The following is a 24,716-nucleotide window of genomic DNA, read 5'->3' as shown; positions in this document are numbered from 1 at the left end:
TCAGGATGTTGCAAGATCGGCGCTCTCTGGAAACAGGCCTTCAACCCCTGAAACGCCTCCTCTGCCTCCTTGTCCCAGGAAAACGGCGTCTTGGGGTGCAGTAGCCGGGTCAACGGGGTGGTGCGATGAGCATAATCTGCAATGAAGGTCCGGTAATAGTTGGCGAACCCCAGGAAACGCTGTAGGTCCTTGTGGTTTCGAGGTGCCGCCCATTCTCGAACCGCTGCCACCTTCCCAGGATCCATCTGCACCCCATCTGGAGAGAGCCGGTGACCAAGGAAGTCCACAGACCGCTGATGGAACTCGCACTTGCTGAGCTTTGCATACAAACGGTGCTTGCGCAAGCGCTGCAGCACGGTCCGGACATGACCCTCGTGGCGAGCCGGGTCACGGGAGTAAACCAGAATGTCATCCAAGTACACCACCACGTACTTGTCTAGCAAGTCCTGGAACACGTGGTTGATGTACCGTTGGAACACAGCAGGCGCGTTGCACAAACCGAAGGGCATAAGCAGGTATTCGAACTGCCCGTACCGGGTCCCGAATGCTGTCTTCCACTCATCCCCGGCTCGGATCCAAATCAAATTGTAGGCCCCCCGGAGGTCTAGCTTGGTGAACACCTGCACCCCTTGCACCCGCTCCAGCAACTCCGAAATAAGGGGCAAGGGGTACCGGTCTGGGATGGTAATTTTGTTCAGGGCCTGGTAATCATGGCAAAGGCGGAGCTCCCCACATTTCTTCTTAACAAAGAGCACTGGCGCAGCGGTGAGCGAGGTAGAAGGCCTAATGAAACCACGCTCCAGGTTCTTGCACAAGAAGTCCTGCAAAGCCTCGCGCTCTGGCTCTGTTAGAGAGTATAAGCGACTCACCGGTAGGGGCGCTCCGGGCTGGAGGTCTATGCCGCAGTCAAAAGACCGATGTGGTGGCAGCTGGTCTGCCCCCCGTTCCTCGAACACGTCTTGGTAGTCCCGGTACACGGCTGGGAGCGTGGGTGCTGCCTCCTCCGTGGGTGTGGCCGCTAGCATCTCGGACTGAGCATGGGAACATGGGTCTGGGAAGTGCACAGTCTGTTTGACCCAGTCAATCTGAACGTTGTGAGCCTCCAGCCAGTCCATCCCGAGCACCAGGGGGAACCGGGGCATGGCGGCAATGTCCAAGGTTCACACCTCCCGGTGCTGCTGGAGACACAGGACCAAGGGCTGGGTCTCCCGAGTGACGGCACCCGAACGCAGGAGCCATCCGTCATTTGCCTCCACCTGTACCGGTTCTGGCTTGTTCTGAAGTGGCACCTGATGATGAGCGGCAAAGGCAGCGTGCATATAGGAGCGGGTTGCCCCCGAATCTACCAAAGCGTGGGTAAGAATCCAGGGCCCACCTGGAGGGTAGAGACGCACCGGTACCATGAGATGTTGCAATTCCACTGGTGAGGGCCCTTCTTGCATGGTTTGGGACCCCATGTTGCTAGGGCCTTCGGCTACCGAGGTTGGCGGTCTCCCTGCGACTGGTATCTTCTTGGGACAGGAAGTGCCGATGCCGCGACTTCTCCGAGGGGGAGAGGCGAGGTCGTGCAGCCCCAAGCTGCGTTGGCTTGACTGGCAACTCGGCTGTGGGCGTGGACCTGCTGGGAAGGACTGGCGCTAGGAGCCGGGAGTGCTGGCGATCCCGGGCCTGGCGACGGTCCTCCAACCGATCGTCTATCTGCAGGCTCCACTGAATGAGGGCGTCCAGCGTGGTGGGACGATCCATCATGGCCAACTGGTCCAGTATCTCGTCCGACAGTCCCTCACGATACTGGTCCCGTAGTGCAGAGTCATTCCAAGACAAGTCTTGTGCCAACAGCCGAAATTCTGTGGCGTAGGCGGCGGCTGTGGACTTGTCCTGCTTCAACCGACGAATCGCCCGATTGGCTTGGCTCTCCTTCAGAGGGTTACCAAACACAGTCTCTAAGTGGTTACAAAACCCCACATAGTCCGTTAGCAAAGGAGAGTCTTGCCAGAGCAGTGGCAAAGCCCACTTGGCTGCCTGGTCCTTTAACAAACTGATTAAAAAGTGCACCTTGGTGCGGTCGTCAGGGAAGTTCCGGGCTCGCCCCTGAATGTACAACTTGGCCTGGGCGAGGAACATGGGAAAACTGGCCGGGGCCCCATCAAATTTCTCAGGCAAAGCCACTGGGTACTTGCCAGGAGCCGGGGCGTCGGCCCCAGGAGCCGGTAGGGCGTCCAAGCGCTGCTGAAGTGCCGTAACTGCGTTGCTGAGCTGCTGCACGGTGTGAGTCAAGGCCTGGTTCTCCTGGGCTATTGCCAGCAGCATAGCCGCTTGGTCGGCCATGGCTTCTGGCTCTTCCCGAACGCACCCCAACAAAGGGGGAGTGCGGGAGGTGGCGGGAGCAAACTGTGCTGGTCCCGGGGGAAAGGTACCGTTACCGTAGTCCGAGTTCACAAGATGAGAGGCGAGGTCCGAAACAGGGAGCCGGGCGGGGAACAGGAACGCTGGAAGGACAGAAGCAAGAGGCCGGGCAGGGAACAGGAACACTGGAAGGTCAGGAGCAGGAGGCCGGGCGGGGAACAGGAACACTGGAAGATCTGAAGCCAACAACGATGTTGCTCCCGCAACCTGGGACCGGGCTGACTGACCTTTATCTTCTTCTAAGGCCAGGGGCGTCCTGGCCCCCTGGAGCCCCGCCTCCTCTGGCCTTAAGGCGAGCACTCCTCCTGGGAGCAACCAATTCCCTTCGCCTCTCTGCCCTAAGCCTCTGCAGTTCAGGAGAGGCCGAAGGGTTACGGGGCCCCGGAGGAGGCTCACCTGTAGACACTGAGTCCTCAAGCACCTCTGGGGCCAGAATGGTTTCACCTGGTGCCTGCTCCTGAGGATCTGACACAGGTGCAGGCTCCTCAGAATCTAGGCCTTGCCCCAGTTCAGCCGGCCCTGGAGGTGGGGACTCCTGTGCAGGCTGGGATTCCTCTGGTTCAGCCTCTGAATCGGAATCCCAGGCCATCACAGCAGGTGATGGCACTTCCTCCCCTCTTCCATCTACAGAACAATACCAATGCCTAACTGCCAATACCCAGAAAGTTGTGACGATTTACTACGAGGTAGGCAAAACCAAGTGGCTGGTGCCAATTTGCCAAGTGGAATAATTCCTACCAGGCCCCTCAATGGTGACCAACCAAAGTCCATAGCAAGGTCAAGAGATGAAAACCTTATAGGGCGGGAGGGTGGGAAAAGCAGGAACAGCTGGTAGGCGGCAAAAGAGGGAGATCCCTGGCCGCGCCTGCGTTTAAATAGGGCAGGCCATGCCCCCAAAGCCAGACGATTGGCTGGCCAGGGTGTGACACGGCTGGGGATTTCCCCAATCGTGCAGGGGCTGGGCTCCAGCCCCCGCGCGCATGGTGGGGCCGTGATGCCTGCAATCCTACCTCCTCTGCAGGGCAGAAGTGGCTTTCTTGGAAGCCCTGATGAAACGCTCTCCCAATCTGATGAGTCTTTTGTCACATGATGACCTCAATGTTTTGCTCTCTTGGAAGCATGCCACTGGAATCTGTCCTAGAATCATAGAACCAGAGGACTTCCAGTGAATTGGGGAGGGGGTCCCACCACGTTCTAAGGTCATTCATTCCACAGTCAAACAGGAGCTTCAACCTGGTTTGGTCGTAAGTGGGCAGCCAATGCAACCGTTATCATAATGCTGTCACATGATCTCGGTTCGGATGCTCCAGTCAGCAATCTGACTGCAGCATTCTGCACCAAACCAGGCCCACATAGAGTGCCTTGCAGCAAACTGATCTTTGTTTGTATTTTTTTATGAAAAACTACCTCCTTCTTACATCTTAGATTGAGACGTGAACTGAAACACAATATCCTGCAAAATTCGCACGTCTCTGAATTTTGTGATCCCGTTCTCTAATGCACAAAAATGCAGATGTATTACAGGGTGTGCATAGATAATGCCTATATGAGTGAAAATAACGTACAGAAATACATTCTATTGTGGGACAGTGCTTGTAAAAGGCATGTATATTAGTTAAAACAGCATCCAAAAATTCAGAATTTTCACACAGACTTTTTAAAAAAATGCACATATGGAGAACTGAGAAAACAATGAAATGAGGGAGAAAAAAACCTGACAGGTTTGCCCATCCTTAACACAGTGATCTCACTTTCACCTCTGGTAAACAGGTAATATGAGTTCCAGCCTTGTTCCGAAAGTCTGCCAAATCTGTTTGGCCAGAGGTGACAATGGAACAAAACACAGGAGTTCATATACACACCATGGGGCAAACAATGCTTCTCTTCAATTATTTTGTTTCAGCCCTGTAAGAACAGAAGAAGAACCTTGCAGGATCAGGCCAAAGGGAGACCATCTGGTCCAGCATCCTGTTCTCACAGGGGCCAATCAGATGGCCCGACGGACAGCCTGTAAGCAGAACCCGAGTTCAGCAGCAACACTCCCCTTCTGTGGGTTCCAGCAAACTGCTTCTGACAGTGACATCCTGGCTAGTAGCCATCAGAAACCTTCTCTTCCACTGATTTCATCCAATCCTCTCCTAAAGCCATCGGTCCAGTATACCTGAAGGAGCATCCCCATCCCCATCGTCCAGCCCGGACACTGAGGTCCAGCTTCTGGCAGTTCCCTCCCTGCAAGAAGTGAGGTTACAGGGAACCAGGCAGAGGGCCTTCTAGGTGGTGGCACCTGCCCTGTGGAATGCCCTCCCATCAGATGTCAAGGAAATAAGCAATCTGACTTTCAGAAGACATCTGGAGGCAGCCCTGTTTAGGGAATGTTTGATGTTTTATTGTGTTTTTAATACAGTGGTACCTCGGGTTACAGACGCTTCAGGTTACAGACTTCGCTAACCCAGAAATAGTGCTTCAGGTTAAGAACTTTGCTTCAGGATGAGAACAGAAATCGTGCTCCGGGGGTGCGGCAGCAGCGGGAGGCCCCATTAGCTAAAGTGGTGCTTCAGGTTAAGAACAGTTTCAGGTTAAGAACGGACCTCCAGAACGAATCAAGCTCTTAACCTGAGGTACCAATGCATGGGTGGAGTATAAATAAATTATTATTATTATTACCCTCTCCGCTCCTGCAATTTCCAGCAACTGGGATTCAAAAGTGTTCCTGCCTCCGACTAGCCATTGTGCTCAGTAACCCTCCATAGCCCCTGGGCTAGGTGCTAAGACTCTGGCTAGGTGATGCAAAAGATGCTCTCTGAGGTCCCGTCTGTTGCTTCCTTGCACGTTTGAAATGCCCCCCCCTCCAAAAAGGAAAAGAAAACAGATCTTGAAAGGCGGGCTATATATGAGACACAGTTAACCTTTCCCCTCTTTCCTCTCTCTATTTTCCTTGGCCTCCTGCAATTCTCCACCCCAGGCCTCTCTCTCTCGGAGAATCTGCGCTGGGGAAGGGGAGGGTCTTTCCTCCCCGCCCTCCCCCCTCCCCACATGTTGTGTCTGCCCTCCACATCTTGCACATTCCTGCAAAGGAATCCAGGGGGGGAGCCTCCCTACATTTAGAAGGGGGTGGTTTGTTTTGGCAAGGGCTCCTGCACTGCCCAAGCAAAGGAGAGAGGAGGGAGGTGTTGGGGGTCTCTGTCCCGCAGGGGTGGTGTAGGCTGAGCCTGGGCCCCCCTTCTTCCTCCCACCCCACCGTCCCATGCAGCACATCTGCAGCTGGGCTTGCAATTTGAACAAGAGCCAGGTCTGGGCTGGGCCAGGATAAGGGGGTGGGGAGGAGAGGGAGGCCTGGAGGAAACTGGGAGGAGAGGCAGAGAGACCAAGCAGACCAAAGGACTCTCTCTGGGCATGGTCTTCGGGTCTTGCAAGGTCCAGAAGAAGAGGTGGCCTCAGGGGAAGCAGGAAGGTCAGCTGGACTTGGGGGGCTTTGTCCCGGCCGCGGCATCTGCGGTTCATTGGCACCGCCCGTGAAGAAGAGGTGAGGCTCCCTTCTCGGCAAATCCTTTCGGGCGAGAAGAGTTTTGGAAGAAGGAGACAGGCAGTTCCAGAAAGCCATGGGCAGTGCCAAGGTTGGGGTCGGGGGTGGCGGCTTGTGGCGAACGAAGGATGCAGGGTGGAAGGAGGTTGGAGATTAGGTGGCATCTCTCCTAGCCCTTCATGCCAGGGGAGGGGAGGGTGGGGTGGTTGGTGGGGTGGCCTTGGAGTCAGGGAGGAAAAAGAAGTTGGGTCTCAGCCCTGCTCACGCGACCCAGAAGCTCGCTGGCTGGCTCCCGGCTTCTGAGCCAGACTTTCTGGGTGAAAGACCACCTTGTAAGGTTGTTGTGAAGATAAATGGAGATACGGGTAGGTTGTGAGTTACACAAGACTGCAAAAACTACCCCAAGCAATGTGGGAGGGCTGGGGGACTAGCTTGGGTTAATACTGCAGGTCTTCTTTAACTTATGTATGGATTATCAGGTGCATTAAAAATAAATAAATCTGTTTAACAAAAATTACACCCCACTTTATTGTAAGAACAACCACCACCCACCAAACCTATTTTGGTTTTTTTTAAGTAAAATATTTGAAATTGTCAATAAAAACAGTTAGAACAGGATTTGGAAACATCCAAAAGATGATTAAACAGTAGCTAAAACAGGATAAAATGCATGTAATGATGATGATGATGATGATTTATTATTTATACCCCGCCCATCTGGCTGGGTTTCCCCAGCCACTCTGGGTGGCTTCCAACAAAAATTTAAAATACAGTGGTACCTCGGGTTAAGTATTTAATTCGTTCTGGAGGTCCGTTCTTAACCTGAAACTGTTCTTAACCTGAAGCACGACTTTAGCTAATGGGGCCTCCTGCTGCTACCGCGCCGCTGGAGCACAATTTCTGTTCACATCCTGAAGCAAAGTTCTTAACCCGAGGTAATATTTCTGGGTTAGCGGAGTCTGTAGCCTGAAGCGTATGTAACCTGAAGTGTATGTAACCCGAGGTACCAGTGTACAATATTCTATTAAACATTAAAAGCTTCCCTAAACAGGGCTGCCTTCAGATGTCTTCTAAAAGTCTGGTAGTTGTTGTTCTCTTTGACATCTGGTGGGAGGGCGTACCACAGAGAGGGCACCACCACTGAGAAGGCCCTCTGCCTGGTTCCCTGTATCTTGGCTTCTTACAGGGAGGGAACCGCCAGAAGGCCCTCGGCGCTGGACCTCAGTGTCTGGGCAGAACGGTGGGGATGGAGATGCTCCTACAGGTATACCGGGCTGAGGCCGTTAAGTTGTTCATGTCTGGGGAGGCTTGCCTAAACAAAAATGTTTTAAGCAGATGCTGGAAACCCAGCCAGATGGGCGGGGTATAAATATATTATTATTACCGTATTATTAAAGAACACAAAAAAATTCCTTCCAGTAGCACCTTAAAGACCAACTAAGTCAGTTCTTGGTATGAGCTTTCGTGTGCATGCAAGAAGAAGAAGAAGTGTATCTGAAGAAGTGTGCATGCACACGAAAGCTCATACCAAGAACTGACTTAGTTGGTCTTTAAGGTGCTACTGGAAGGAATTTTTTTGTTTTGACTATGGCAGACCAACACGGCTACCTATCTGTAACTGGAATTAAAGAACACAGTAAAGGCACCTGCATGGCGTCAACAGGCATGAGTTCCAAAGTGTACGTAGCTGCTGCCTCGCTAAAATGTTGATTTCTTACAAGTGTGGGTGAGTGTGACGCGGCCTCTGTAGCAGGGCCAGTTCCACAGTTCAGAAACGTCACAGAATAATAGAATTGTCAAGTTGGAAGGGACCCTGAGGATCATCTAGTCCAGCCTGCCCAGTGCAGAAATATTCAGCATCGCAGGACTGTGCATCTCTCTCATATGGGGCTCAAACCTGCAATCCTGGTGTTATCAGCACCACTCTCTATCCAACTGAGCTACCCAGGCTGTATTGAGTGGGCCTATTTGGGGTAAGCCAATACCATAAGTATACGGGATTTGAACCCAGGCCTCCAAGTCCCCTAATTCAATGCTCTATCTCTCCTTCTTTCCTCCAAGGGGTTCAAGATGCGGAACGCAGTTCCCCAGCTCTGCATTTTATACCCTTAGCAACAACGTGAGGTAATAAGGCCCAGGGTCATCCTGTGAGTTTCACAGCAGAAGAGGGATTTGAACCCGGACCCTCTCAAGTCCCGAGTCCAGCCCTCTAGTCAATACATTTTATTGTTATCTGCTTATTTGTTTTATGTAAACCACTTGAGGGTTTTTTTTAAAAAAAACACATTAAATAAGGAATAAAGAATAAATACACTACACTGGCTCTCTTGAGGTCTGAGCCCTCAGTCTCAATTCCAGGAGTAGAGATCTGAAACATCTGGAGTTTCCAGGTTTGCTTAGCTACAAAATATTGGAGAAAACCTTGGACTTGCAGTGGGATCGTAACTCTTCTTACCTGGGGGTCAAAATGTTCTACACCTGCTCTATAACAGTGGCATGAAAGTTTCTTCGAATCACGACTTCTCAGTAGTGGGTAAAAGCTTTTCCTGTTGAATATCTACTGGTCAGCAACTGGAAAGGGAACCAGGCAGAAGGCCTTCTCAGTGGTGGCTCCCACCTTGTGGGTCACCCTCCTATCCAATGTCAAGAAGATGAGTAACTATACAGCTTTTAGAAGATGTCTGAAGGCAGCCCAGTCAGATGGATGGGGAATAATAATAATAATAATAATAATAATAATAATAATAATAATAATAGGCAGAGGACCCTTGCAGAAACATGGGCCAAGAAAAGTTTAAGTTCCCATCTGGGGAATAGTTAAGGGTTTCCTGGGTATTGGCTGAGGTCTACAGGTCCTCTTGGAATAAATGAATTTATGAGCGTGTGAGAGGGGTCAGGGTGGGGCTTTTTTGTTGATTATGATTCCCAAAATTTCTGAGTCTCATCCCTGCGTTTGGAGAAAAGTATAAGTGAAGTCCAGTAGGTAAAAAGGGTGGGAACAGCTCTCAGAAGCAAATAAGTGTATACAGGGGAGAATATTGGCCTGAGACAACAGGGACCGATGTATAATTCCCCACCTTCTTTAACCATCCCATGATATTCAGAATCAGGGTTTGGGAAGGGTATATTTCTCCCCACTCACCTTTACAAGAAGACACACTTGTGTTTAACAGGGAAGATAGCTGTGAAACGAGTAACAGCCTGGAAAATGCATTGAAAACACTCCGTATTCCATGGTGCAGTGCTCCCTGACAAATGTCCATGTCTCCGTGGGCTGCTCAAATTTCTTGGTTTAGACTCAAAAGTCTCAAAGAAAAACTTCTTTCTGGGCTCTTGATCTCCTTACCTAAACTTGTCCCAAGATGAGAAAATAAGAAGCCAAACTCATTTTAACCATTCAGGGACTTTGAGCGTGGAACATGGAGGTGGTACTTCTTCGAAATTAATTTTCCGTGAACTGTTCGAGAAGAGGAAGATGGAAGGAGAGCCTGATGAGGAGGATATCTGGAGGTGCAGACCTTTCTTTTCTTCCTCTTTCCTCCTGTAAACAGAACAGCCAAAATATGGAACAAGACCATGAACTGCAAATCTCTAAGCTTCTATTAGCACTTAAGATTGTGGTGACAAACGGTGGAAGAGAGATCCTGTTTGCAGGTTTCCGGTGGTCATCTGGCTGTCCACTGTGAAAAGAGGATGCTGGACTAGATGGGCCATTGGCCTGATCCTGCACCCAGCTCTTCCTACGTTCTGACCCACCTTAAACAACAGAATGGATAAGCCCTTAATTTCAGCTTAAACTAGGCTTCTCCAACCTAGCACTCTCCAGATATTTAGGACTACAATTCCCATGAGGCTGCGTTGGCTGGGTCTAATGAAAATTGTAGTCCAAGGCATCAAGTTGGGAGAGGCTAGAGCTGATCCTGCAAACTGCCCTGGGTTCGTTTTTTGTTCGTTTTCACAATGGGCTCGCAGTCTTTAACCATTAGCAAAGTTGGAAAGAAATGCTATTGAATTCCTGCTCTGCATAAGTGTTTATTCCGGAATCTAACAAAGGGAGGGTCCCCTGTTCTAAGAATTCGCTATGTTTCTCTCCACCTGCCTACCCTCAGTCCCTCAGAAGGAACCAACTGGCTGTCCACTTTGGTGACCCTGTCTCAAGGGCAGAACCCTGGGAGATTTCCTGCACTTAGTGGCTCTTGATTTGTTGCCGAAAAATGTGCCACCAGACCTCCCCCCCCCCCTTGACTAGTCTGCTCTCAGTCCTCTGCTGTAGACAACAAACGCTTTCAGTGCTCCTTTATCCAGAAAGCAGGCCAAGTGAGCCAACAGTTTCTCAAGGCTGATTGCGAGAAAAGGCACAATGCTTTGCAGAGCCCTTTTTGCACGCTGAAAACTGCTTCGGAAGCAAATTATGATCGCATCTTGGTGGTTGCTCTCGCTTGGCTTCTGCTCAAAGTCGTATTTTCTCTCTCTCTCTCTCTTTTTGCAAGAGGAGGTGCGTGCGGGGACAACGCCGCTGCAGCCAATCAAACGCTTGTGGTTCTTTCTGTAGCAGTGCCCTTTGATTCCACAGATGGAAATTATAATCTTATGTATGCTTTGCCTTTTACATCATAGGAAACAAAATACTTTCACTACCAGAAGTCAGGGCAAAGAAGCAAACATATGCAAGGCAGGAGAGAGGGAGAATTATTGGTGCAATCGCTGGTTCGGATGTTCTCTCCATGTTTTAGAAATACTTAAACCCAAGTACTGTGTTGGGACTGCATACCTTAAATTATTCCTGCATCACAGGGGGTTGGACTTGATGATCCTTGGGGTCCCCATTCCAACACTACAATTCTATTATTCTATAAGCCCAGAGAAGGATCACCAGCAATTCCTAAAATGAAAGGTGCTAGTTCTACTTGAGACTCCAAGCTCCTTCTGTGCCTATGAATCCAACTGTGTCAGAGTAGTTCTTGTTGAAGAAAAGGCACTCTGTATATGCTCAGGGGCCCTTTTCTTGTTATGACTCATGCTCTGGCACTCAAAAGTAGTTTGAGGGCCACACCTGCCTATACCTTTTGTAATAATATCTCTGTCTGTCATCCTGATGTCTGTCATCCTCCTTTTTGTTGTTGTTGTTTAGTCATTTAGTCGTGTCCGACTCTTGGTGACCCCCTGGACCAGAGCACGCCAGGCCCTCCTCTCTTCCACTGCCTCCCACAGTTTGGTCAAACTCATTCTGGTCGCTTCGAGAACACTGTCCCACCATCTCGTCCTCTGTCGTCCCCTTCTCCTTGTGCCCTCCATCTTTCCCAACATCAGGGTCTTTCCCAGGGAGTCTTCTCTTCTCATGAGGTGGCCAAAGTATTGGCGCTTCAGCTTCAGGATCTGTCCTTCCAGTGAGCACTCAGGGCTGACTTCCTTCAGAATGGATAGGTTTGATCTTCTTGCAGTGCACGGGACTCTCAAGCACTCCTTTTTTTAGTGATCTATTATTGGATGATTAGTTCTGAAGAAGTTAAAAAGATGAGCACCTGAGGATGCTTTGTAAAAGGAAAACCAGGTTCCCAAAGTTTCTTCTCCCCCAACTTTGCCACCTGATATTTAGTAACACACATTCCCATCTAAAAAGTGGGGTGGGGTGGAAATAAGATGGTTAAATCCGGAGTCTAAAAGTAGCATTGCAGAGTACTCCAAACCTCCATGTCCATGAGTTCAGTAATCCTTATGACTGAATTCAGATAAACAATTTATCAAGAAAACCCAAATAACTGCCCGGTCCTTCCATTCAAAAGACAACCCCCAAAGCAGCTTGCAAATTAAAACCCGCACACCGCCCTGTATGAAACACCGGCAGCTCTGTAAATAAATTGCCCTTGGTGATGATGATAATCTTAAGACTGCTCATCCGCAAGCTGAGACAAGCCTTGCAGAATCTGAATTACAACAGCTTAGCTCCAATGGCATATCTGCAATTGCTTTGCTCCTGAATTGCTAGAAACTGCCTGAAAACTGAGATCTAAGGTTTTGTAAGCAAAATGGCCAGCAAGCCTTTCAGGAGATGACTAACTTGGTCAAATCCAAACCATTCGTTTCAATCTATTTCTATAACCACTTTAGCAGTCATGGAGAATCCTAGGAACTGCTGTTTGTTAAGGCTGCTGACTGATCTCAAGGAGCTGCAGTTTCTGGCACCCACCAGCAAACTACAATTCCCAGGGTTCTCCATGTCTGTTCAGTAGTAAAGGTAAAGGTAAAGGGACCCTTGACCATTAGGTCCAGTCGCGGCCGACTCTGGGGTTGCAGCGCTCATCTCGTTTTACTGGCCGAGGGAGCCGGCGTACAGTTTCCGGGTCATGTGGCCAGCATGACTAAGCCGCTTCTGGCGAACCAGAGCAGCGCACGGAAACACCGTTTACCTTCCCGCTGGAGTGGTACCTATTTATCTACTTGCACTTTGATGTGCTTTTGAACTGCTAGGTGGGCAGGAGCAACGGGAGCTCACCTTGTCGTGGGGATTCGAACCGCCGACCTTCTGATCGGCAAGTCCTAGGCTTGGTGGTTTAACCCACAGCACCACCCGCATCCCATAATGATACTTTAAATGGAGAATAGCAAATTTAGAACAGAATAGTGAAAAAACTAGTAAAAAGGTGAACCAGGGCACCATGAACCATATATTTAACAAATCGATTTGGTTCCCTTTATTCTACTCTGATTAGAGAGCTAGTGTAGAGACTGTTGAATCAGGAGGCCTTTGGTTCAAATCTCGCACCTGCCATGAACTCACTAGGTAGTGTTAGTCAAACCTACTCTCAGCCTTGACCCTTCCATCTACAATATGGGAATAATAATCCCTGTATACTTTATAGGGCTGTTGTTAGTATTAAAACTATAAATGCACTGGAAGCACTTTTAATATGATGCCTCAAATAGTGGAAGCGGACAGGATGTGTTCAGATGTGAACAGGGATCGCCCCAAAGCCCAAAGTTGGTGGGTTGACAGACCGCCAAATTATGGACCATAAGAACATAATCAGAGGCTGTTGGATCGGGCCAGCATCCCGTCTGGCCCTACATCCTGTTCTCACAAGGGCCAGGCAGACGAGGCCCTGGCATCAGTTTGATTGGCGGCCCTGGTCTCTAATGCAGAGGGTGTGCTCTTTAAACCAGCTTTAAAGATCTCCGCAGCTGATATCACTGGAGTCATTCTCCATCCCCTTCCCACCCATTCCTGCGTCTCTATTTATAGGCGGCGCAGTTACGGAAATGTGTTCCTGGTCAGGAAAAGCTGGGCAGCTGCAGTTTCAGAATGAGATCTTTCCTCTCGGGACTTCCGGGGTTTGGAGCGGACCATTTGGAACACAGGGTGTGGCCCCTCCTCAGATAGCCTGCTCCTGTTGTTTGTGCCCAGTATCTGGTGATCGTTCGCATATCGATTCTGATCATAGAGGCGTGTTTGGTGATCAGCTCACAGCCAGGGAGGAATGGGTGGCTGTGTTGATTTCAGTTTCTCTCACAGCTGACCTACACCATGAATTTAAGGCACATCTGATAATGATGATGATGATGATGATGATAATTTATTATTTGTACCCTGCCCATCTGGCTGGGTTTCCCCAGCCACTCTGGGCGGCTTCCAACAAAGATTAAAAATACATTAAAATGTCACACATTAAAAACTGATGCACATTTAAAGCACACAACTTTCCCCCATAGAATCCTTGAAACTGTACAGTAGTTTCAGTCACAAACTACAGTTCCCAGGATACTTGGAGGGGTGGGAATTATGTGCTTCAAGTGTGTATCGGGTGTGCTTTAAATGTGTGGCTCTGCTGCTTCGTTTTTCTACTCTTGCCCCAAGTTCAAGTGGACTTGAACATTCACACACATTCTTGTTCCTACTTTGGCAAGCAATTTCCCCAAAGGGTATGCATTGTATGCTCGAACTCAGGACAAAAGGAAGAAACATGCTAAGAGTAAGGCATGCTTGGCAAATCCACACCGTGGTCAACTCCTGCCTGGAAACCAATCTCCCCACTGTGGAAGGATGTGTGGATTCAGAACTGGCCTCCACAGTCACTTACAGACTCATTGTTAACCAGGGGTCAGCAAACCTTTTCAGCAGGGGGCCGGTCCACTGCCCCTCAGACCTTGTGGGGGGCTGGACTATATTTTGAGGGGGGGGGAGATCGAATTCCTATGCCCCACAAATAACCCAGAGACGCATTTTAAATAAAAGGACACATTCTACTCATGTAAAAACACACTGATTCCCAGACCGTCCATGGGACGGATTTAGAAGGCAATTGGGCCGCATCCGGCCCCTGGGCCTTAGTTTGCCTACCCATGGTTAAGACCATGTTCATGGAAGACAATCTTACTCAGCTACGAGTGATTGTCAAAGAAGGAGAAGGACCAAATTTTGTGGTCAATGCACATCCCCACCTGAGACAGATGTTCAATATCACATCTCACCCGCCTTTCGCAATGGCTGCTAATCACCAAAGCCCTTTCTGGTGTGTGTCATATTCCGTTGGACTTCAGTTTGTTACATCTTATATGTTGTTAAAAATATGTATTTCATAAACAATAAGCCAAAGCTCTTCACAACAAAAATACTTAAAACCACGTGATAAAAACATATTTTAGAAGTTAAAAACAGACGTCAATTAGACTTTGTGGAAATATGTTTCCTTAATTGGCTGCACAGGCCTGGCAGAATAGAAAAATTGTCAGCAGGCATTTAGAATTTAAAACAGAAGGTGCCTTCCAAATCTCTATTTGCAGAGTATTCCACAACTCTGAGGTGATGGCACTAAAGCCTTGGTTTCTTTTTGCTGTCAAACGAGCCTTCTTGAGGGATGGGCAGTGACGCTCCTGCAGAGAATCTCAGGAATCGAGATGGGATGAAAAGGCTCAGGAAATCCCTGGACCCAAGTTGTTCAGGGCTTTGTAAATTAAGAGATGGACCTTGAACTTGGCATGATTGGAAGTCGGCAGCTGTTTTCACAATGGCAACACATGTTGTTGGGCAAGTGCCTCCGTCAGCAATTTGGCCGCAGCATTCTGGACCAGCTGGAGCTTCTGAACCAAACCCAAAGACAACCCCACATAGACCGCCTTGAGGTTGCCAACACAAGGAGTCTTCAGACCATTGCAGCATGAATAGAGCGTTCTGAAATATGCAGTGTATGGAGTGCATGGGCTATTACCAAAAAAAATACGCATTTGCCAGCAAGCAACACATATTGATGGGCTTGGTGTGATGTTGCCTTCTGAGGGTGGGCAGTGGGGTGTTCAGAGAGGTCTGCCAGAGTAATGGCATCTCAGCAACATTATCATCCTGAAGGAGCGTCTCCACTCCCATCGTCCAGCCCGGACACTGGGGTCCAGCTCTGAAAGCCTTCTGATGGTTCCCTCCCTGCGAGAAGTGAGGTTGCAGGGAACCAGACAGAGGGCCTTCTCAGTGGTGGCACCTGTCCTGTGGAACGCCCTTCCATCAGAAAGTCAAGGAAATAAACAACTATCTGACATTTAGAAGACATCTGAAGGCAGCCGTGTTTAGGGAAGTTTCTAATGTTTGGTGTTTTGTTTCTGTTTTTTTTAATAAATATTTATTAAAGATTTTCTTAGTACAATAGAAAAAACAAACAAAATAACATATAATTTTTCCAATATCCACATTTTCTTCACTTCTTTGGACTTCCTCGCATCTCTCGTTCCTGCGTTCCAAATTTTCGAACTTTACCCAGCAATTTATCACCTTGTTTCAATTCTTATATTATAATTTTCTGATATTGTATCCCTAATTTTAGATAATTTAACCCAAACCTTAAAAGCTTAATTTTAACATAATATTTATGCAAAATTTATCTTTTCTTGTATTTTCATTTATCTTCATATTCCTTTTAACTAACTTATTGGTGCCATATTGTTGATAATCTTACATCTTTCTTAACATTCATACAATTTACAATATTTTTGTAAATAGTCCTTAAATTTCTTCCAGTCCTCCTCCACAACTTCTTCTCCCAGGTCTCGGATTCTGCCAGTCATTTCTGCAAGCTCCATATAGTCTATCAGTTGCATCTGCCATTCTTCCAGTGTGGGCAAATCTTGGGTTTTCCAGTATTTAGCGACAAGTATCCTTGCTGCTGTTGTTGCATACATAAAAAATGTTCGGTCCTTCTTTAACACCCTCTGGCTTGGTGTTTTATCGTGTTTTTAATATTCTGTTGGGAGCCACATAGAGGGGCTGGGGAAACCCAGCCAGATGGGCAGGGTGTGTGTGTGTGTGTGTGTGTGTGTGTGTGTGTATGTATATCATCATCATCATTATCAGATGCCATGGACTGGCTGGACACAGATCAATGATGGGAGGAAAGAACCAGCTGAGGAACCACCAAGGGAACAAGGCCCAGAGCCTTGGTATTGGTAGTGGGACGATGATGAGTGGTCAGATGGAGATGAGAGAGAAGACTGGGAAGAGGAGGTATTGGAAGCTGAAGGGATAACAGGGCTCTGTGAGCAGGGAGACTCTGTGACAGAGAGAAGTGCAGAACCAGAGGCAGAAGCTGAAACAGGAGAGGAGTCTGGCTGAGGAAGAAGTCAACGTGTCTCCCCCTCTCTTGTGACCAGCTCCCCTCCCTCTTGGTCTCCCAGAACCAGGAGAGGCGTGAAGAGGGTGGAGGAGAGGTTGGCTGCACACAGGCTTGGAAAAAGCCCTGGAAAGAAGGGGACTTAGACATCTGTGGGGAGACGGGGACTTTCAGTCTAGGCCACTGATGCATGGTGTAAAAATATGTGGAGTTTAGCATTAGCTGGGAAAATAAAGGCTTGGAGAACCCTGAAAAATTCATTGCTGCTTGTTGGGATTTTATCTTATCTACAAGAAGTAAACACAGGACAGCCTCTTCACAGCACAACATGAAATTTGGCTTCCTTGATGGTTTCAAGTACTTTACCCACCGAATATTAAATCATTTTTGTATATGCTGTGCTGCCTTTTTGTACTTCTATTGGTTTGCTTTATTTACTTCAATAAAATCTTTTAAAATAAATAAATCAGAGGGCAATTTGACTGGGATGTTCTGTCTGTCTTTCAGCCAGAAAAGTGATGTGAAGATGTCAACGCTTGTGGAACCAGCAATGCACACTCTCCAAATCGGTAAGAAATACTGGAAGATAATCAGTGATATGGGAAAACTGGGCATATTCAGCCTGGGAAAATAAAAGAAGGTGGGTGGCGGGCAGATGACCCGGGTACCAATTTCCAAATCTCTGTAGAGGGTGAAGATAATTTCTCTACTGCCTTAGAGGGCAGTAGACACTAGACTGGTAATCTTACATTACCTCACTGTTACTTACCAAAGCTCTGGGTGGGAGTTCTGTCCAAAGCCAAGGGAAAAGGATAACACGTTGTTGTTTCGAACATTTTTTTTTAAAAAAATAATATTTTATTAAGTTTTAAAAATAACAACAAACAGAAAAGAGAAAAAACACAAGAAAAGCACAAAATACAAGGTTACAGAATACAAAAAATACAAACATTTAACATAAGTACAAAGCAAAAGAGCAAAAAACACAGAGGGGGAAAAAGGAAAAAACAAAACAAAACAAAAATCCCTCTTTTTAATTTCTCATCTTTAAATCACTTATTTTCCTGACTTCCTCACGCCTCCCTTTTTTGCATCCCTATTAAAAGTTTGTTCAGCAAATTCATATCCAATTAATTTATCTGTTATCAATCCAATCTTTTTTTTTTACCTTGTTGCTAGAACCCCTTCAGTTCATTTCAATGTCATCAACATTCAAAAATTTTGCAATGTTTCTGTAAATAAATTTTAAATTTCCTCCAATCTTCTTCCACCAACTCTTCTCCCTGGTCTCGGATTCTGCCAGTCATTTTCGCCATTTCCATGTAGTCCATTACTTGCATCTGCCATTCTTCCAGGGTGGGCAAGTCTTGTGTCTTCCAGTGCTTTGCGATGAGTATTCTTGCTGCTGCTGTAGCGTACATAAAGAAAGTTCTGTCCTTCTTTGGCACCAATTGGCCAACTATGCCCAGGAGAAAGGCCTCTGGTTTCTTAGGGAAAGTGTACTTAAGTACCTTCTTCAATTCATTATAGATCATCTCCCAGAAAGCCTTAATCCTTGGGCACGTCCACCAAAGGTGAAAGAATGTACCTTCAGTTTCTTTACATTTCCAACATTTATTATCGGGCAAGTGATATATTTTTGCAAGCTTTACTGGGGTCATGTACCACCTATACATCATTTTCGTAATATTCTCTCTTAAGGCATTACATGCTGTGAATTTAATCCCGGTGGTCCACAACTTCTCCCAGTCAGCAAACATGATATTATATCCTAAATCTTGTGCCCATTTTATCATTGCAGATTTTACCGTTTCTTCCTCAGTATTCCATTTCAACAGCAAATTGTACATTCTTGGTAATATCTTAGCATTGGGTTCTAACAGTTCTGTTTCTAACTTTGATTTTTCCACCTGAAAACCATTTTTTTTAATCCAAATTATAAACCTCTGTTATTTGAAAATAGTGTAACCAGTCTCACACCTTCTCTTTAAGCTTCTCATAGCTCTGCAATTTCAATTTATCACCTTCCTGTTCTAAAATTTCCCAATATTTTGGCCATTTGGCCTCCATATTAAGTTTTTTCAGGGCTTTCACTTCCATAGGTTTTAAGTTGGGGTTTTACTCTCCAAAAAGTCTTTATATCTGATCCAGACATTAAACAGTGCTTTCCTGACAATGTGGTTTTTAAATGCCTTATGCGCTTTTGTTTTGCCATACCACAGATATGCATGCCACCCAAATACATTGTCATACCCTTCAAGGTCTAAAACATCTGTATTTTCAAGAAGTAGCCATTCCTTCAGCCAGCAGAAAGCTGCTGATTCATAATAGAATTTCAAGTCTGGCAGGGCAAACCCCCCTCTATCTTTAGCATCAGTGAGTATCTTATATTTTATTCTGGGCTTTTTGCCCTGCCAGACAAATCTAGATATATCTCTTTGCCACTTCTTGAAACAATCCATCTTGTCAATAATTTGCAGTGATTGAAATAAGAATAACATTCTCGGCAATACATTCATCTTGGTAACAGCAATTCGACCCAGCAAGGAAAGCTTCAAATTTGACCAAATTTCTAGATCTTTTTTCACTTCTGACCAACATTTCTCATAGTTATCTTTAAATAAATTCACATTCTTAGTGGTCATATTCACCCCCAGGTATTTTACCTTCTTTACCAATGTTAAGTCTGTCTCCTTCTGAAACCTCTCCCTTTCTATTGGCGTCAAATTTTTCTCCAAAACCTTGCTTTTTAACTTATTCAACTTAAAACCTGCCACTTGACCAAATTCATGGATTACTTGTTTCGAACATGTTTTGAATTGGCAGCCTTAGCTGTGTTGCGTTCCTGAACTTTCTGAGGAATTGATAAGTGTCACTTCTGCAACGATGCTGGGCTTGGGGATTTCTGCAGAATAGCAAGAGGCAAAACAGAAGTTGCTTAGGAGGCGGCACTTCAGAATGTGTTGAGAGACTATTAACTACCTTCCCACCTATCAGGCTCCTTTCCTTAAAAAACACACAACTCGAGGCATTTCAATTTGACCTTTTTGCTGGGGGAGCAAAGATGGACAAAGGTTCAAAGCCCTTCTATCTGAACTTAGGGTCTTGATCCAGATTGTGTTGGACTTAGAGCAACAGAACAATCTGGCCATTACAAAGAAATTCTGTCCTTGGTATGCCTTTTTCCCGCCTTCTCAGTTAGATTCCTTTTTTAAAAAGTAATATTTATTGAAATTTCAAAAAATTACAAAAATAAGAAAAAGATAATAAAACAAAAAATACAAAATACTGAAAAATAAAAACAATTAAAAACAAATCAATTTTTCCATAACTTATCTTTCATTTACTTGTTTCCTTGACCTCCTCACACCTCCCTTTTTTGTATTCTAGTTCATAGTTAATTCAGCAAATCCTTTCCATCTTTGTTTTTATCTTAATCATTTATCTTAATATATTGTAACTTTACATTCTTACCTGTTAACAACCCATTTTTACATACTCCTTTATAACATTACTGTGATGGGTTAAAGGGCTGCTTGTGCGTAAATGGCTGAGTTCTTAACTCCTGCAATCAGTTTCTAAACTCTCCCCGTCCGTGGAGCCATGGGTGCATGGCTGCCTCAATCGCTGGCAGAATCCGTCAGTGGGCGCTTCCGGAATTTACGCCAACATAGGAGTTCCTTAACGGAAACCCTCCTTTTGGATTCTCTGCGTGACAGTTTCCTGCACGGAGTAGGCGTCCCCAGCGGAGGTCCAGAAACCTCTCCGCTGTTCTCACTGGAAGTATCTTGGAGCCATCCCTCCGACTGAGTTTCTGCGGGAACTCTCTCTCTCCCCCTGCTGGTTCCTTCCTCAGCATCCGAGGGTCTCCTAACCTCCTTGAGCCATTCCACCACCTGACTCTCCGATGGCAGTTCCCTGACATCCACCTCCCCTCCAGGACCCCCCTCACGCCCCGTTTCCCCCTCTTCTCTGGGTGGTGAGGCTGGGAACCCCCTGAAAGACTCCTCATCTTCGGATGACTCGAAAACCGCCCTCCACCTACTACTGTCCCTTCTTCCCGAATACTCTTCCCCTTCTGATTCTTCTTCCTCTTCTTGTCCTGATTCTGGGAACCACTCGAACTCCCCTTCTTCGTCAGTGGTGCCAAAGTGTTCCTCCCAGAACCTAGCCAAGGGCTGAGGCTTCCTTGGGTACCAGAGATGAAACGTTCCTACTAAAATCTCATCATCAACCGTTTCTGCCGGTACCCAGGTATTTTCGGACTCTGGTTCCCCTTCCCATGCCACTAAGTACTCCACCTGTTTACCTTTCCACCGAGAGTCGAGTATTTCTGCTACATGACTACTGCTTTCCCTCTCTTCTACTTCCGGTGCCGCGGGAACCTCACCTTCACGTCCCAAAGATTCCCGCCCCTCCCGGTACAGTGACAGTAATGACCTATGGAATACTGGATGCAGTTTCATGTTGTCTGGCAACCTGAGTTTGAAGGCCACCGGATTGACCTGTTGTATGACTTCGAAGGGTCCCAGTCGTTTCGGTCTCAATTTCTTGCACCCGCCCTTGAAGGGCAACCCTTTTGTTGACAACCACACCTGGTCCCCCACCCTTATGGTCTCGCCTTTCCTTCTGCTCCTATCTGCCTGCTTCTTGTATTCTTCCTTGGCCCTATCCAAATTCATCTTGAGCTGTTGATGTATAGCTTCCATTTCTTCCACAAAATGTTCCGCGGCCAGTACACTCCATCTTTCCCCTCCTTCCCCTGGAAAGGCCCTGGGGTGACACCCGTAATTGGCCATAAATGGACTCATGCCCGTGGCCAATTTCTCTACCCAATCATTCTCTCTGTCATTTACATAACACCTCAGATATTGTTGCAGAATACCGTTTGCCCTTTCCGCCTGCCCGTTCGTTTCCGGGTGTCTGGCGGTCGAGAAATTGACCTCTACGTGCAGTAAGCTCATGAGCTTCCTCCAGAACCTGGACGTAAATTGTTTCCCTCTGTCTGAGACCACCCTCAAGGGGGCGCCATGCAACCTAAAAATGTGTTCTATAAACAACCTGGCGGTATCTTGGAGCCATCCCTCCGACTGAGTTTCTGCGGGAACTCTCTCTCTCCCCCTGCTGGTTCCTTCCTCAGCATCCGAGGGTCTCCTAACCTTGAGCCCTTCCACCACCTGACTCTCCGATGGCAGTTCCCTGACAATTACTGCTAAAACCACATAACTTCATTCCAGCATCCTTCTAACATTCCTTAATTTTACAATGTTTCTGTAGATAGTCTTTAAATTTCTTCCAACCTTCTTCTACCGATTCTTCTCCCTGGTCTCGGATTCTGCCAGTCATTTCCGCCAGTTCCATATAATCCATCACCTTCATCTGCCATCTCAGTTTGATTCCTTGGCACCATATTTGTATAAATTAACCATCCCAAAATACAGACGTGCCTTCACACTGGCCAGATTGGATATGATGCCCACTGCCGTACTTGAGGGCAGATACCAAAAGATTCCAACTGAGAAACGACTCTGCCCCTGTGGAGATGGCAATCTGGAAACAGGGGCTCATGTTCTCCTGTCCTGCCCCCTTTATAAAGATCTGAGGAATGAGATCATTACCCCATCATCACACCATCCCAGGCCGCCCATCTGCGGCCTCATTGGTCTTTTTTTTATCAGATCAAAATGATCAGACAAAAGCAAAGGTTGCTATGTTTATCGAGGGTGCAGTGAGATTAAGGGCCACTATCTGAACGATAATCTTGGTCATTTGATTGCCCTTTTAACCCATTGTTGTCTTTTTAATTGTATATATTGCTTGTTTTATGTTGCCATAGCCGTTGGCTAACGCGAATAAAGTTTATCTGTCTGTCTTTGTGTTGGCAGTGTGTGAAAGAGTGAGACTGACAGAGAGAGAGGGAACCTGTGCTCTTGCAGAACTACACAATCAAAATCAGAATTCATGTTGTTGAGTCGTTTAGTCGTGTCTGACTCTTTGTGACCCAGTGGCGTAGCATGGGGGTGCAGGGAGGGCCGGCCGCACCGGGCACAACATCTGGGGGTTAGGGTTAGGGGGCGCAAATCCATGGGTTAGGGGGCGCAAATCCACGGGTTAGGGGGCACAAATTACTTGCCTTGCCCCGGGTGCTGACAACCCACGCTACGCCACTGTTGTGACCCCCTGGACCAGAGCATGCCAGGCACTCCTGTCTTCCACTGCCTCCCGCAGTTAGGTCAAACTCCTGCTGGTAGCTTCGAGAACAATAGCCAACCATCTCATCCTCTGTTGTCCCCTTCCCCTTGTGCCCTCCATCTTTCCCAACATCAGGGTCTTTTCCAGGGAGTCTTCTCTTCTCATGTGGCCAAAGTCTTGGAGCCTCAGCTTCAGGATCTGTCCTTCCAGTGAGCACTCAGGGCTGATTTCCTTCAGAATGGATACATGTGATCTTCTTGCAGTCCATGGGACTCTCAAGAGTCTCCTCCAGCACCAGAATTCAAAAGCATCCATTCTTTGGCAATCAACCTTCTGCAGGTTTCCCACAGGCATCTGGTCAACCACTGTGAGAACAGGATGCTAAACTAGATGAGCCATTGGCCTGATCCTGCAGGCTCTTCTTATGCCAGTGGCAGTTCCCCTTTTCTAGGAGATGGGTTTGGATTGGCTGCTCACGTAATGGCAATTCCTTTTGCACAGAGGAGGCCGAGGGCACGCTCCTGAGTGTTTCAACTTATCTGTGGCATGATTTATAATTTACACCCATGATGTTATTGTTTCCTAAGAATTTGTGTACCGTTTCGCGAGGCATCCTGTTTGCTGCGTGAGCTCAGATCCAGCGGCTTTGATCCTAAAACAGCTATTTGTTTTCATTTCGGCAGAGTGCCTCTTTCATTTCTTCCCTTCTCCCCCCCCCCCCCAATACACGCAAGTAAGAAGATCTGGGTAAAGAGCCTTCTCTGAGAACATGTTGGTTTCATTTCAAAATCCTGGCTGGTTTCTGTCTATTTTTTGTACCAGATGAAATATTAACATGACAGGCACCCGAGACAGAAAAAGCCACTTAGGGAATCGGAGAGAAGGGTCTGGTGTCGTGTCTCTCCAGTCGCTGATTCTTCACAGCGAGAGTTGCTGCGACTAATCTCTGGAGCTGTATTTGGAAAGGGACAAAAAAAAACACCCATCTTTGACAGGCTCATAAAACCCAAGCCTTTTAAAACGAATTGCTTCTCCAGGCGTTCAGCCAGGAGCTGTGATGGAGTAACTCTCTCAAAAGTTGTCCTTCTCGGGACATTGGTGGTCTGGGAAGGATAGAGGGGGCCTACTTTAAAGGGATGGTAATCTTTGGTTATACCGTATATAAAGAAAATACTGTCTGTCTCTGCCTTTGCCAACGTGGGGCAACCAGAATGGTCAAGGAAATGGAGCTACTCTTGTAGAAGGAAAGGTGGAAGTTTGGGGACTTTTTGGAGAAAAAGAAAAAGAAAAGAAAGAGGTTAAATAAATAAATAAATAAATAAATAAATAAAATAATTTATTATTTATACCCCACCCATCTGGCTGGGCTTCCCCAGCCACTCTGGGCGGCTTCCAACAAAATATTAAAATATAGTAATACATCAAACATTAAAATCTTCCCTAAACAGGGTTGCCTTCAGATGTCTTCTAAAAGTCCAATAGTTGTTTATTGCCTAGACATCTGATGGGAGGGTGTTCCACAGGGCAGATGCCACTACCGAGAAGGCCCTGTGCCTGGTTCCCTGTAACCTCACTTCTTGCAGAAAGGGAACCACCAGAAGTTAATCGGCGCTGGACCTCAGTGTCCGGGCTGAATGATGAGGATAGAGACACTCCTTCAGGTATACTGGGCCAAGGCCGTTTAGGGCTTTCAAGGTCGGCACCAACATTTTGAACTGTGCTTGGAAACGTACTGGGAGCCAATGTAGGTCTTTCAAGACCGGTGTTATGTGGTCTCGGCGGCCGTTCCCAGTCACCAGTTTGGCTGCTGCATATACGTGTCTGGAGGAAGTTGGACAGCAAAGGGGTTTTTCCCCTCTCTCATAACACAGGAACTCATGGACATTGGATGGAGCTGAATGTTGGAAGATTCAGGGCAGACCAAATGAAATATTTGCTGACTCAGAGCAGATAGACTGTGGAACTCCCTGCCACAGGAGGAAGTGATGGCCACCAACTTGGATAGC

The 24,716-nt window shown here is 47.2% G+C and overlaps 1 protein-coding gene across 1 annotated transcript in view; it reads left to right on the top strand.

The window, feature by feature from the left end:
* Positions 1-5,737: 5,737 nt before the first annotated feature.
* HSPA12B (heat shock protein family A (Hsp70) member 12B) overlaps positions 5,738-24,716 on the top strand; it is a 52,188-nt gene continuing 33,209 nt past the window's right edge. Inside the window, exons 1-2 of the mRNA XM_083757108.1 lie at positions 5,738-5,929; positions 17,026-17,087. Of these exons, the coding sequence (XP_083613234.1) occupies positions 17,045-17,087 (43 nt within the window). The 5' untranslated portion in view covers positions 5,738-5,929; positions 17,026-17,044. The remainder of the gene's footprint in view (positions 5,930-17,025; positions 17,088-24,716) is intronic.

The sequence above is a fragment of the Podarcis gaigeae genome (genome assembly GCF_964106915.1).
Source record: "Podarcis gaigeae genome assembly, chromosome: 9".
Lineage (NCBI taxonomy): Eukaryota > Metazoa > Chordata > Lepidosauria > Squamata > Lacertidae > Podarcis > Podarcis gaigeae.
This window is presented reverse-complemented; position numbering and strand designations above follow the sequence as displayed.